The 16,032-nt window shown below is 36.6% G+C and overlaps 1 protein-coding gene across 4 annotated transcripts in view; it reads right to left on the bottom strand.

Moving 5' to 3' along the window:
- The window catches only part of NVL (nuclear VCP like), a 40,656-nt gene that overhangs the window by 5,818 nt on the left and 18,806 nt on the right, over nucleotides 1-16,032 (bottom strand). Inside the window, exons 17-21 of one of the 4 annotated variants that reach the window (XR_012622415.1) lie at nucleotides 14,752-14,871; nucleotides 12,838-12,937; nucleotides 5,083-5,189; nucleotides 1,675-1,789; nucleotides 821-897 (exon numbers count right to left, since the gene is read on the bottom strand). Coding sequence is in view for 3 of the 4 variants with exons in the window: in XM_074817803.1 (XP_074673904.1) it covers nucleotides 821-897; nucleotides 5,083-5,189; nucleotides 12,838-12,937; nucleotides 14,752-14,871 (404 nt within the window). In the remaining variant the exon portion in view is untranslated. Of the gene's footprint in view, nucleotides 1-820; nucleotides 898-1,674; nucleotides 1,790-2,793; nucleotides 2,933-5,082; nucleotides 5,190-12,837; nucleotides 12,938-14,751; nucleotides 14,872-16,032 lie in introns of those variants that run through there. The other 3 variants (XM_074817803.1, XM_074817804.1, XM_074817805.1) reach the window with 3 other exon arrangements.

The raw sequence follows: 16,032 nt of genomic DNA, 5'->3' as shown, positions 1-16,032 counted from the left end.
CAACAAAATCCAAAATATAAACAAACACATAACAAAAAACAACCCACCAAAAACCAAAACCCAAACACCCCCCAAGAAAAAGACAGTGAATGAAAGGGGCAGAGAGAAAGAAAAAGTACTTATCTTTCTAAGTATGAAACAATGACAAAACTAAAAATCATTACTGGTGAAAGCCTCCATTTCTAAGATTCAAAAGCAATATTGTGACAGGCAGCATGTCATAAACTTTATCTTTCGTGAACTCCAGAAAATCATTAACTATTAATAAATCATTTAATAGATTAAAGCTGCTTAAAGTTTTGTAGAACGCAATTGCAAATTATTCTCAGATGGCTATCTTGCTTTCTTAAAAAACACACCTTGGTATTCCCAAAGTACAAGTTGAAATAGGCCCTCATTACTTTGTCAAACACATTGCTTTCAACTGTGTGACAGAACAAGTTGGTTATGGTTGTTTAACCGATTTGCTTTCATCATCATTGTATATGGGTCCACAACTTAGAGAGGTCTCTTTTATCCTCAGATTATGCAAGAACTATAAAACAAACCCAAGCAAAACCAAGAGGCCTCTACTGATCTGTCTTTACAACATGAAGAGGACTATTCCAGATGAAAGAGACTTTAGCATCCATATATTCCTACCAACTCCCTGGGAAAAAGCACAAGTGAAAGAAAGAAAAATAGAGTAAGGGAAAAGGCTTATAAACCCTGAAAGTTAAGAGAACCTCTTAATAACAACAACATAAGACACATTATCATGCATCAGAAGACAGTTGGCACTGCCCATTAAATATTAAAGTCAAAACCAGAAGGTACTCACGTATAACAATCACAATGTTGACTGTAAGCAATTTCTTCAAGGCTTACATCAATATCTAGCGGAGGCCGGGTGCCATCCTAAAGGAGTTAAGATAATAAAAAGAGGAAGATTAAAAAAAAAAAAAAAGTTATTTTTTACACACTCCATCCCCAAAGTGATTAAGTTTCATCAATAACGAATTATACAGGGGTCTGACAAATTCCCTGAAATATCCACAAACATTTTTAATCTCAAACCAACAAGAAGGACAACCAGCCTCAAAAACATTTAATTATGAAATAATAAGTAATGCTAAATTTTAACCTCCCAACAGATCAGATTTTCTCTAACAAAACGATGGCCAGCCTGTCACAGGGCAATGTAACACTGACACTGTTCCATATGTGGACATGCCTTAAATAGCTGGTTACATCAACAGCATTGTTTAGCTGAACCTCCTCTGGTTTTACTATGTGTTGAAATCAAATAGCTAAGCAATAAGCATGTAGATGTAGTCTTATCACCTTTAAATACTGAATTAATTGGATATCTTTTATGTTCTACACATACATTTTCAAACTTCGAAGTTTTCCATTCTTGATTTCATAAAAGCTTACATATACTGTAGACTTTTTGACACTATTCCATATTATTACTGCTTCCTCCACAAAGATGACAAAAGAAATCACTTCTGGGATTATTTTTGCATCTCCAGCAGCAAAAAATATTGAACAACGTTATAAGTTACGTTTGAAACTAGCCAACAAAATTTTCAAATGCTGTAAGCATAGAGATCTCCCTATTACCCTTAGATGACAGTAAAGTAGTATCATGGTAGTACAGAGACTCTAGATGTCTACAGTATCAAACAATACCTGTGTTTAGACATGAAAGGACACTTTTTGGTACAATTCATATATTTCTGTCAGAAACTCATTTGACAGAAATGCACTTCTTCAGGTGAACTAGTATACCACATACCTACAATACCTTCAAGAGAAAAAAAAAAAAAAAAAAAAGAGTGCAGTAACTGGCAAGTTAAAACCCTCGAATACTTAACAGGTGGTAGAATAATCAAGAGCTAGGCAAAGTAAGGGAACAATCCTGAATGAATCTTTGGTAGAATCCAGTTAGAAAGCAGGGAAAAAAAAACCCAAAGCAACAAAAAGACAAAGGAACAGCCTGACTTTGAAACATCTTGAAAGAGACGTTAATTTGGAAACATGGAAGCCTCCTACCATTTCATGGGATACTTTAGTAATTGTTGCACAAAAGCGCAAGCCAGAGAGACACCTTCTCTGCTACAAAGAAATGTTTTTTACCTATTGCTTTGAGTAGCAACATATGTTGGGCATTTTTTGAGTGGGATGATCTGCCTACTCTGGAGACAAGCTCAGCAGTATGTGCACCAGAGAAGCTTGATACAGCTTGTAGGAATGTAAGTACACTAGTGACTTAAACATGTGAAGACATGCTTCTCTTGCATAATTAATATGCAATTTGAAAATGACTGATTTGTACAAGTTAACTGAAATAAAACTCTTTCACAACAAAGCTTCAATCTACGTTTAAGCTGTCTTCCTTACAACCTATTCCCCTGCCAACTCCCTTTTCTCCTCCTCATGCTGGCCTTTGTAAGCATCCATGTTTTCCCTCAGCAATGATTCTGTTTCCACATCTTGTGCATATATTCCTCAGGGACTTCTGGGAATGCGTACCATCACCCAGAAGTCACTCACATTTGCACCAACCATTTTGTTTTATTTAGCCCTAAGCACATATTTAAGCAAGTGTTCCTTTACACAGATTTTTCAAGCTTCCTCACCTAGAATGCATGGATGAAGTCTGACAAAAATAAGGTATTTCAATTAATTTAACATATTTTCCTCTCTCCATATTTCATGTTCTTCTTGCAGATAACTCCTATACATTTTTAAAGAAAATAACAATCTATTTCTTGTTCTTAACACTAGAAATACAAATCTTTGCCTAGCTTTACAAGAACTCTGGTGAATGTAGAAGTAGTAAAGTGAGAACAGCACCAGCCTCCTCATGGAATGAACATGGAAACACACAAGGAAAAGACTCATTCAGAGAGTGTTTTGTATCTCATTTCTGCTGGCTTCCTAAGAGCTGAGGAAAAAAAAAATCCATTAAAGACTTAACACCTCATTCACTACAAAAATTTGTAACCAAATATTAAAACTACTATGAATTAAGTATGCATGGAAGTATCTGGCATTCCAAAAATAACATGCCCTGATAACCAAGGACAGGATCCACAGGAACCAAGCTGGTAAACACCATGCAATGTGATGCTTGTATCACAAGAAGGCTCTTAATCAGATAAGGCCACAGCAAAGATGGTTTGTCAGCAGAAGACAAATATGCTCTGATAACAGGATAATGATGAGGTTACCACATCAGATGTGCCACTCCTCTTGGTGTTACCCCAACAGGAAGATAGACTGTAGCCACAAAGATTCCCAGGAGTGAGCAAAGACACTTTTCAGCAACCTTGCCCAGCATTTATGGCAGCTGAAGTAAGCACAATTCTGAACTGTATTGATTCTTTAAGGTAATCTAGAAAACAGTTCTCTCTAACAACCAGTTTGTCATCACCAGTCAAGAGGAAACCAAGACATGAAGTGAGGACTCAACAGAGCGTTCTTTATCCTCGGTGCTGCACACAAGTGATCCTGGCCCTAACACTTGGATACACGCATCTTGGTGACTGTATGTGGCTGTGAGAGTGTTAGCAAGTGAAATATGTGAGAGAATGAGAGAAATTTTCCACTTTTGTTTAATACCACCTTCTCCTCCCATGAAGTCTTTCACTAAGCTTTGCTGCACTATTTTCCTACACCACTAGTTACAGTGAGAGCAGTTGAGACAGTAACAAATCTCCAAAGATATTTCAGCAAAAATTAGAAAGGAAGACTCAACACCTCTATGTTAAAAAACAGTAAACTCTGTACCAGAATCCTTCTGCTCTGTTTAGACAGTCCAGCAATCAACCCTTACTACCCATTTCTTCAAGAAGAACAAGGTTGTTTGTCTTAAGTCAGAACAATCATATAAGCCCAGTTTCTAAAGAACACTTTATCTTTAAAAATAAATTGGCAAAATAAAAAACATAATTTCTTACAGTATGTTTGAAAAACGATTCATGGATGTTACACTCAAATTCTCTCTAGGTCTTTTAAAAGGCAACCATCTTTAAGAACAGGGTTGTAAAAAGTTTTAACTATTTTTATAAAAAACTTAGAAACAATAAACTGATCTACTGCTAATAGCAAATGGAGGCATACTTACTTTTTTTCCTCCATGAGTAATGCATAGAACAAATGAAGTAAAGTCTAACATCCTGAATTTGTAATGAGACTAACTTTTCAGCAACCATTTTGGCATGAAAGAACATGCATGAATGAGTTCTTACTTTCTGAATTCTCCTATGGGATTAACTATTGCCTACACCACAACTTTATGGTTATGCAAGTCTGAATTATCTTTTTTACACATTTGCTAAATATCTTTTCCCACACTTTTCATAATACAGTGCTATCTTTTCTCTTTAGTGAAAACTTGGACTCCTTTACAGCTCAAAAAAAAAAAATCTGCTAGAATACTTGCTCTTAACAATCAGTCTTATCTACAGGAAAAAGTAATAAATATCTGCGTGATTCATAATGCTTCGTGTGTTTTGGGTTTTTAAGGCCTTGATTACTGTTGTACTGTACTTAGAGAAATACTCAAATAGAATTCTATAATCCAAATCTCTGAAGTGGCAGAATGTGCCATTAACCAGAGGGAGGACCCATGAAGGCAGGTATTTTACATTTTCACATTTACTTTGACCTACAACCTCTATCATCACAAGCTTCCTTTAATCCTAAAGGCAATTAAACGTCACAATTACTGTTGAGCAAATACAGCTGGAGCTTGTGAATCATTTTGGTGAATGTGTGGAACCCCCCCCAAAAAAGCTTACAAAACACTTCTAGGGCCATTACTCACACAGATAGGAATCTTTTAATTAAATCTGTTCAAACTGACTACAAAGGCAGCAGCTTCTATGTTTAACAGGTTTGCTTTACTCAAGATTTATCAACCCCTTGCAGCCTGAGAGCAAAAAACACCAGCTGTGGCTGATGGGGTTTTTTATGACCTCGTGTAATATCTGAAAGCATTTCATGCAGGATCCTGCAATTCTCTGTAAAATTTAATTTGTTTTAAATCATTACTCCAAGCTTCAAGATAAGGATTTATTTCCAAATACTCACTTTGGTGATGGTCTTTAAAATAGCAAGTCGATCTTCAGGTGGTGGCAAACCCACATACAGTGTTTTATCTAGTCTACCAGGACGCAGGATAGCTGGGTCAATTATATCTTAGGGAGGGGAAAAAAAGAAAATATTATCCAGAAATGAGATACACCCTTACAAAAGTGTACACACGAGAAGGAATACATTCATACTTCTACCAAGATTCAAAGAAGCATTTGTGCCACGATGTGAAGCTCTGAGCATCAAAATAGCTGATTGAAATAGTTTAATCTCCGTCAAGTAGGAGTCTCTATTACCTTGTACAGTTAAGCTGCATCTGCTCAAAGATGGCTCATAAATACCAGTTTAATCTCTCCACAAATGAAGACAAGTCTGTCTTTGGCAATACAGTAATATAACAGGTATGTAGCGTGGTTAAGTGAGGAATTCCACATTAATTCATAACAAGGGAAAAAAATGCTTCCAGTTTATTCTATTGTAAGGAACTCTACCCATACTGACCATTGCAAATTGCCTTGAAAGGCACATGATAAATTAAGAATAACAAGTACAGAGGGCCAATCATAAGCACCCATATGTAAACTGAACTTTATTGATCATTTGCATTTCTACTACATATTAATTTTCTGAATGGTAAAATAGGAACCTCATGAAAAAACAAAGTAGAACTGCAAAGTACAGAATGTTTTCCAGGAAGAACTACAGACTCCAAATTTTGTCACGTGTGAAGAAGTAAGAAACTAAAAATCATCACAAATGTTTCCAGAAAACGATTCAACACTTAAATGTAATAGAAATGTCTAGCAGCCTTTTAGCACCACAGGCTTCAACACTGAACTTCCACAACCAGCAAGTCAGGAGATAAATACTAAGGACTATTGGTATAACGAGATAGAAACAGGGCATATAACCTGGGAAAGACCTCAATTCTTGTCCATATTTGAGCACAAACTGCCTGAATGATGTTTCTAAATGCTTCTTGATTCCCCGCTTCCCCATCTACCAAAAAACAATGACAGGATTACTTGCTCTATTTCACTAAGCAGTTATATTGAGTCACCATCCCTGGAGGTATCTAAAAGATGTGTAGATGTGGCACTTAGGGACATGGCTTAGGGGTGGACTCAGCAGTGTTAGGTTAACAGTTGGACTCTATGATCTTAACGGTCTTTTTCAACCTAAATGATTCTATTATATCCTACATACTATAGTGATGTGAACAGCAAAGTCACCCAAGCACCCACAGAAGATATAAAGAAAACTGCACTTTTAGTATAACAGACTTTTCTGAAGTCTGTAAGCTATACAGATGTGTTAGGTTGCAAGAACCTCATCCGAAAGTAACAGTTGAAAGTCACACCTAAGTCTTAAGCTGGAAACCATCAAGTCCAGATGAAGCTGTCCACACCCTTACAATCACTGCATCCTCTTGACAAAACGTAGCTAACAGACAAACTACATACATTCATGTATAGTAAAGGTAAAGAACTGGGAAGAATTAAGCTGTACAGATGTTTAAAAGAAAAAAAAAAAAAACAAAACACCAAAACAAACCACCACCCAAACCCCAAAACAGTAGCACGGAAGCACAGCTATCCCTTTTTTTGCAAATTAAAAATTTGCTTAACTCTGTCAAGACTCCAACTACCTGATCCTAATACAACATAGTTTTGATTTCACTTTTTAAAGATGTGTGTAGTTTTGTTCAAGTTACTCTCTCACCTATACTTAAAGAACAAAAAGTAGAATGAAATGCATACATCAAAAGTTGCTCCACTATCTTTTTTTTGGACAAAACCATTTTTTTTCCCCTAAGATACAGCAGTCATGGCCAGAGGCACTTATGTAGGCAAAAATCAGCTATTGCGAATGCAACAAGAATGGTGAGGAAAAAAAAGAACTTGATGTATTGATTTTATCCAGACCAGATGAAAGAGGGGTTAAACAGAATCCCTGCCATGCCAGGCCCAGACAAAAACATCTCTTACACATCTGTGCATAGAGCTATATGATACTTTATCTTGGTTTTGGCACAAGTGCACTTTCCTGTTTTTCTGTCTCTGGGGATGGAAGTCTTGCCACATTATTGAGATGACAAAGTTTGCTCGACAGATCACTTACAAACATCAAAACAAATGCTATCAATAGGGATTGCACTACAACACCATGCACTTGGTAACTTCCCCACTCTAGAGTTTCAAAAGCTCTTTGAGAATATTAAGCTTGATATGGAAAATACTGTTTCCATTTTGAATGCTGAGAACATGGCACTTGCCAGACTATTTATCCAACAATATGAAGTTACAATACAGACTAAAGATGTAATCATTTACAGATAGTTGGATGAATGCATCGCCCACATTCAAAGAGTTCCCGCAACTCATACTGACTCAATAAGCTGCAGTAATGGTGAGAAGACCATACCAAATTTAAAACACAAATCTACACTCCCCATCTCCTTATGAGTCGATTCACTTCACTCTGCCGATTCAGACCTGGGCCTGAAGTTCTTGAAAATTCAAGTCACATAACACAGAAAATTAGTATTTACTCATTGGTCAAACTCACTCATTACATGCACTTCATATCTGTTTAAAGAACTGAATAATGCTCCCCTTCTAGGAATTTCAAAGCATTCCATCCTGATAAAACATAATGTTCTCACCATATCTATTATCTTGAAACTTACCTAAACAGAAGAGAGTCAACTAATTTTAGACACGTTTAACATTTTAATGAAATTAAAGTAGCTATTGTAGATACCTCCTTCAAAGCCTATTATTATCTCTCAAGTTTGAAAGCGAAACTTGGAAACATGGTAACGCACAGCACTTCTTTTTCAAGCAGTTGTCTCACAGGGAGAATATACTTCTATTAAGAGAAGTGTCTAACTAAAATTCTTCTGTCTTGGTTTTCTGATGTAGGCAATTGTGCTGACTATGTCATTAGAAGACATTTTCCAAATAATTTGGCAAAATTATGTAAGATAACGTTTAGAGTACATCCATTCCTTGCTTTGTTTTTAAAGGTTAGAAGAGGCACTAGACTCTAGAGAATTATGTAATACTTCAGTTTGCTACACTGCTCTCCAAGCTACAGTAAAACTTTATCCTCTTCATTAAATTCTATTTAAAGTATCTTTGCATGAATCCCTATAGTGTGACACTCTATTGTCCCATAATAAAATCTATTAGTCTCACAGTCATTTCCAGTTGATTATTCATGTCTTATCTCAACTGTACAAGAGTCAACAATGGTTATGAAAGTTCAGTGCATACCACCACCACCAACTATTGTGCTGAGTCCATCAAACTTCTCCTATATTCAACTATACCTTTTAAAAGTATTTGAAGTATACAAGATCTAGGTCCTCACCTTTGTGATATTCTGGAATGTAGACTCAAAAGCCCATTTAAGGTTTTCTGAGACTCCAGATGAACACTGCAGTTAACAGCTTTGCTCCTACACAACAAACTCCACTAAAGTTACTGTGAAAGATACACAACATTCAAGGGCCGGTGAAATGCAGAAATGTAATTTGTGTGAATTAGAACTATCACTACCATGCTTCACATATTAGGTGCTTTTCTTAGATCTTATCTTGCTTTTAATTTAGCAGTGTGTATAAAAAGGTATAAACATAACAAACAAAAAACCCAAACCAAAACTGTAACTATTGTCAAGAGACCGAAGATTATTTTTTAACTGTGGTTATTTTTACTGTGTTTCAAAACACGTGGTCCAGGTGAATAGCTATAGAAAACTAACATAAACTTGCTAAAGCAAAATAGAACTCACTGAAACTAGGACCATGTTCTAAGGTAGCAGTAGAAGGAGAATTTTGCAATAATTAATTTTAAAAAGCTAGAGAAAAAGACCATGAATAAAAGCAAACACATCATCACAATTTACGTCAAGCTTATGTCACTATCAGTTCGCAGTGTTTCACTGATTTCTTGTCTGAGTCCTCAGGTTAGATACAGTTCCTTAGATCCCACGGTAAATGCTGCTGATGCCTTGGTCAGCATTTCTCTAAAGAGTTTATAAATGTTCAAAGCCTGGGCAAGTAAGAAAAGACCAAAAAGCAGCAGTAACCAATACTGAAACTCACACTGGTAACTAGAAAATTGTGGGAAATTACAGACCTTAGTTAACAGTAGTGCTTGATGGTTTTGTAAGAATTTAGTCTCAGATTTGGGGAAGGAAGTAGACTGAAAAAGAATATAATTATTCTGACCTATAAAGTTTCTAACAGGACATGACATTTCTGCCTCTTTTTTCCTCTCTCTTTTTAATGACATTGAGTGCTTCAAAAGTTTAATCCTCTTCAGACAAAGTTTGGCATTGGGTCTGCATTTAGGTGGAAATAGATTGAGTTGGGAATACTGCATCCCTGCTAATTTAGCAGTAGTCAAGAAAGATCTACAGAGGACTTTCAAAGTCACTCAGTAAATGCAAAACCCATTCAAATATCCTGCTTTTAAGGACAGATTATTTCAGCACTGCCAGAACAAGAATTACCACTTGCAGATTGTACACAATAAACAAAGGAACCAATCTATTGTGCCTGCCCTCCTAGCAAAATGGGAATTAGAGTGTTCCAAGTCCTTAGAGTCTATTATAAAAAAAGAATTTGGCAGTCTTCGGCCATGGGGTATATAAACCCACCATTTCACAATAACACCTTGTCACAGGGGCTAACACCTTACCAGAACAACCGTGCCAGGAACATACCTTGATGCCAAAACTGGTGGAGCCACTGCTACCCCGCTTCTAGTAATATTATTCTTTATAATAATAATACTATTTTTATGAGATAAGACTCTTGGCACAATAGTTTCTGAGACTACAGTGCTGACAGCATGCACTAACAGTACCAGCAACCAACTATAAAAGCTACCATGCATGCAACCACTCTAAAAAGGAAGCATCTTGAAAAGCCATTTTCTCTCCCATTAAATTATACTAACACGGGTTTAAAAAAGATGAGATCTCACATTGCACAATACTGGCTGAGTGAAAGATTTCAGGAAGTTCTGCTAGGACACATATATTATTTAGACTTACATTACACAGCCCCCCAGCACATCTATTCAGCATAACTATGACAGAAAAATCTTTCATACAAATGCCAGACATACAAGCAAAAGAGCTTTTCAGGCACCACAACTTTTATTGTTTGCAGGAATCATTTAAATATACTAGCCAGTATAAGCTGTGGTTCTCCTACAGATCTCTGCTCGGACATTTTGTTCTTAGGGCAGTGAGAGTGCTTTACTAGCACAGACTACCTGCAGTGTGCTCCTATTAAGCACCCACACCATACTAGCAAAATTTAATTTGGTGAACACTGACTCTTCCTGAGACCCATAACCAGTGAATAAACTACACAAAAGAAAAAAAAAAATCCATTTCCCCAATTTAACCACAACTTCAGTAAAAGTTGTTCTGATGAAAGCTACATCAATTGGAAACTGTATTTCTTCACACTGACAAATGCAGATAACACACCAAAAGTTCTAAATCTATCCAAAGTGTTATGTGTACAACAGCTGATATCCTTCTGGAGCAAGTGATCCATCCTATCCAAACTGCATAGATAATTGCCTCCTCTAGCAAAAGTTGGATCTGCCAAGCTGTGCCATTCAGAAAAGATTATTTTATCGTGTTGACATAACAACTACTTTATCATGATACAATAAATTTCCATGTACAGAATTTGCAGATACACGTATACCCTTCAATTTGATGATTATATTCGTAATCAGTGCCCTTGCATTTTCTTTATCTTTGGTATTTTTACCTCAAATTCCCTTTTTTCATCAATGTCACTGGCTAGTAATACACTGCCAAGTTCATGCCTTACAAATCTCTCAGCTTCCCTCAAATACTAGTTCAACCCCCATTACTCAGGAAAGTTTTGTAATTTTAACTATTCTGGTATAGTAAAATCTACCACTGCAGCTGAACAAGGCAACAGTGACTTTTTAAAACTGAAAAAAAAAAAATAATCCCCCAACCGTTACAGAGGTACTTTATACCAACATAAAACTGCATCCAGTATAAGGTTTATAAAGGGATGGATTAACATTACACAGATGTCTATTCCATATATGCAGGAAAATAAGACCCATAAGCAGGTACTGAATCAGTGTAAATCTAAACCCAGAAATGCTAGGGATTAGGACAAAGCTGCCACACACTAACAAATAAGGCTGCTTGATATAAATACTCACACTAGCATAACTAGTTTAGCCAGAGATCTCTTTCCTAAGGCAACTTGACACTAGTCCTAACACCCTGGGTGCATCCAACTGTATCTATATATAGATGTGCTACATTGTATAACCTTATTCTCTTTTCTACATTGGATTAGATAGGTCAGAAGCATCAAGCTCATGCCAAGAACACTTATCACTTTAAATCAAGGAATTTCTACAAGCAGATAGAGATTTAAGCATCTACTGCTCATACTTCACCACATAGAAGGCTTGATAGTCTGTCATGGTTCAAAGAACCCAAGAGGAAAATTTTCCTCAAAATCTTTGACTTTTTTTGACCATTGCAAAAAAACAAAGACACCTCACAGCTGCCTATTTTAGGTGATTTGAGAACAAATTTTCCTTAATAATGTATAGGACCCAAGCAATCTGTCAAGCATTTTAACTTTTTCATCTTAAAATTTATATCTAAAGTAGCTATGCTTCTATATCTCCATTAAGCCATTTCTCATCAGAATTCTACATCCTGTCCTTACTTAATACATGCAAGTATGAAACAACTGTCTCCTGTCATTACCAGTAATTTGCTAAATACATGCTATAGGTGCAAAGGTCTTTCCAAAATTCCGGTATCCACTTGGTAAAACCAAGATAGACTAGTAACCCTGTATTTCATTTCAGTTGCAATATTCAGAAAAATGCTCATAGCCAAGGAAGTGCAACATCTTCATGCGTACATTTCTTTCTATACTGACAACCAATTCCTCTACTTCTAACTCTCAGCTTCTAGATGGAGTTCAAATACAGGAAAAGTTTCCTGCTGTGTATAAAACACAACACTTCTCCACAATACAAAAAAGAGAGGCAGAAAGTTGGTTGTAAAACACATGATGGTTGTAAAGTAATGTCAGTATTTAGCTTTTTAACTAAGAAGATGCTGCAGGAATTGCAAAAGCTACCAAAAACTGAAGAACCAGCAAGGGAGTACAGACAGCTGCGAATATCAGAGCTTGACAGAACATGAGGGAACAGCAGAAAAACTTCAGGCTGAGGGAACGGAGTTTGGAACATGAAGTGCAGGAAGCAAAAGATAAGCAAGTGGAAAAATGACTTAAGAGACAGATGCCTCAAGGCAAAAAAAAAAAAAAAAAGCAGAAAACTAACATTGCTTTGGATAGAAAAATCAATTTAAGCAGCAAAATATATATCATTTATGTTTTAGTTCTCTTCCGTTCTTTTATGTTCCAGTGAGATAATCCAATGTCCAGTTCAAAGGTCTTTCAAAGCATTTTACAGCAGTGGTATCAGGTGCTAATTAAGACACATTTTAAAGATGTTGCTTTATCTCACACTGTCACAAGAATGTGAAACAGATTAATTGATCAGAACAGGTTTGGATTTGAGGAGACACTGTAATTTTAAGCACAGAACAAGGTTAGTTATAGAATTCAGTTGTGTAATAACACATGATTTCATCAGAAGAGAACCAAAGACATCTAATTCCTCTTGTCTATGATTTTTGGGTCCTTACCTGGCCTGTTTGTGGCAGCCATAATGAAAACCTGCTGACGATTCTCCAGACCATCCATCTCTGTGAGTAACTGGTTAACTACTCGAACACTGGCTCCTGACTTTAAAAGGAGAAATTTGTCAACAAAATTGAGGAAACAGTGGGAATGTGAATATTTCCAAGTAAAAGAAACAAAAGATCTACTAGCTCTCTGCCTTGAACTACTACTCAGAGAAAAAGTTTATTTTTCATACTTTCAGTGCAGCTGCATTCTACTATCATATTCTTAGTATGTTTCCACCCCTAATTCATGCTACCTATACACTTGCCACACATTTTAACATGTGGCAAACCTTTTCTTTCCCATTAAAAATGAAGGACTCGAAGAAGTACAGATAGATATTTATATTTATCATTCTCACATCTAGCTCAACAAGAACACCCAAAACTTCTCAATATTCAGGTTTTGGCAGGGGGGGGGTGGAAGTTCACCAAATATTTAAATCTCCAAAACAACAGCTTCAGCAGGTGAGCTACTCAGAGTTAAATAACATTTAACAACTTAAATACCATCTAACAGTTAACAACTCCATAGTAATGACATCCTATAACCAAACTCAACAGCTTAATCTGAATTTCATTCTAGAGTAGGGGAGACAGAGAAAAAGAACAAGAGCTGAAGAACAAGAGTTCAATTATGCAGTAGAACTGTTTGATGATTTTGAAGAATGTTGTTCTATGTGTTACTAGTCTATTTTAAACATACAAAACCATAAATCCACCTATGGATAATTAGAATATGTGGTGAAAATGCACATAGGTCTCAAAAAGCCAGCGGAAACACCAGACACCCCTGAGTTTCAATTATGAATCCCAAGGATTGTCACCAGTATCACAGACTGAGTAATAAAGTCACTAGTCTCCTGCCCAGACAGTACCTCTACATGGTTAAAGGAGTCTGTAAAGAACAGCAGGGGTGGGCTTCTAGGCAACAAGCTGCTGCCACAGAAGTGAAATATAGTGAGGCCAACACACACTTGTTCCCCCTCTTTGGCTACCACCTATGCCTACTGCAGTGCCTCTTACTGGCCACCTTCTTTTATGGCTCTGTGAGAACCACCACCTCAGGACATGCAAGAAGTCAAGTCTGAACTTTTCAGGTTGGCTATCTTTCTTAAGAAGTGAAGTATGCAAACTCAGAAGACAAAGTACGATTCAGAAACAGTTGATCAAATTTCTCTCTCTATGACCTGGAACTACCACAGTCTTTCTGTTAAAGTAATTGATAGCAATATCTGAACAGTATTGTTCTCATGAAAGCATCTTTTCTTTCAGTCATGGACATACATGCATCAGAACAGTATCATAAAACAGGTGTGCCTCCTCTGCATAAAAAACAGAGCAGCTTTCCTTCCAACACACAGACAACAGTTTGTGCTAACATCACCCCGCCAAAAGCAGAAGTTAATCCTAGGTGTAGGCAGTTCCTATTCCAAAACAACAAAATCAGGACAGAAGAAACTTCACAGGTGGAATAGCTCTGAATTCTAATGCATTCCACTTATGCTTCTGCTTCAAGTATTTTCATGACCCAGTTTCATGTTGTTCAAATAAATACACGCTTCATGCAAGCATTATAATTGCATACAGGTGTCAGGATTTGGCCATAAATTAAACACGTTATTAAACTGCACGCCACCTTTTCCTATGGCTCTACACAGGCAAGTTGGTGGATATAGGCACATCCTCTCTATTTTTTTTTCTATATATGCCTACTAAAAAAATACTAAGCTTTATAAAATTTGACCAACATATTTTTCCTCAAACATGAGAAAGTCCATCAGATTGTTTTTCTTGGGAGATACTGAACACAGTACCCTTCCAGGTACTTCTGTTGCTAGCACAATGCCACAAGATATTTTAAGAGAGACTCACTTCACGGTCAGACCTCCGAGGGCACAAAGCATCAACTTCATCAAAAAATATAACACATGGGGCTGAATTCCTGGCACGCTGGAAAACTTGACGTACAGCACGTTCACTTTCACCAACATACTAAAATAAATGACAAAGTGAAACGATGTAAGACATGAAAATTTTGCTTGAAAAAAAATAAAAATCACAGTTTTAAAAACTATTTGAGGTGCTCTGCGAGGGAGAAATGCAACCTGCTAATCAGTTTACTTCTGATAACAGTCTATTATCTCTGCTTCCTTACTGATGAAGATTTACACGGGAACTAGTTGTCACTAGCTCACTTTTGACAGTTTGCAGTATATTCAGAGTTTAGTAGAATTCATACTTTCTGGGGAATAAATCTAACATGCCATCATTCTGCTGATGAGAATTAACAAATACAGTCTTCATTAAGGATCCTGTTGTTCTTCAGCTGTTCATAAAGAAACCCAGTGAGTAATGTGAACACAATGAACACCTGAAGTTCATATAGTAGTTGCCTGAAGACAGGGGAGTTGGTGGTAAGGAACTGAAAAGTAAACCAGAATTTCACTTTGAATGGTGAATTGCAGAGGTGGGGGTTGCCAAGTTGTACATGCAAACACTTCATTTTTTCCACATAAACATGTTTTGATACAATTTATGTCTTAACACAGTCTCTGAATCACAGCCAGACATTTTCTCTTTACTCAACAAGGAAGTAGGACTCCTCATTAACTTAGAGTTACATTTCCTGCCTGTATCAGTACTTGAAGTACACATTTAAAAAATGTTGTGAAAAGAATAATGAAATCCAGTATTTTGGTTTTAGCCTCCACATTACTGATAAATAGGAAACTGCCATGGTCTTCTGAGATGTGGGCTGCAGCAGTCGTGCTCAATTCAACACATTCTCTTAACTCTAAAAGGACCAAAGTCGTATCACAACACTTTTAAGTCCAGTGCTTCAAAAACTCAGATTACAGCACTTTTATCTGTTAACATTTCAAATTTTTAAAAATCACTTTCATCAACTGAAACACCACATTGCTTTCCAAGGTTTCAAACTTCCATTAAGAAGTTGAAACAACTGGCAGAGCACATTTCCGAACCCGAAAGTTGAAAATTTTATTTTGGTTAGTAAAAGCTGCTGATTTGCAGTTACTGATCACCAACTGTTCTCACCATAGATTTGAATTTTTGTTCTTTTTCCTGATCTACATAAAAGCAATGACACATGTAGCTGGTCATTTAGAAATCCTACTTCAGTCAAGAAGGCTC

The sequence above is a fragment of the Strix aluco genome, chromosome 3 (genome assembly GCF_031877795.1).
Source record: "Strix aluco isolate bStrAlu1 chromosome 3, bStrAlu1.hap1, whole genome shotgun sequence".
Classification (NCBI taxonomy): domain Eukaryota; kingdom Metazoa; phylum Chordata; class Aves; order Strigiformes; family Strigidae; genus Strix; species Strix aluco.
The sequence above is the reverse complement of the archived record's forward strand: the minus strand, read 5'-3'. Positions and strand labels throughout refer to the sequence as shown.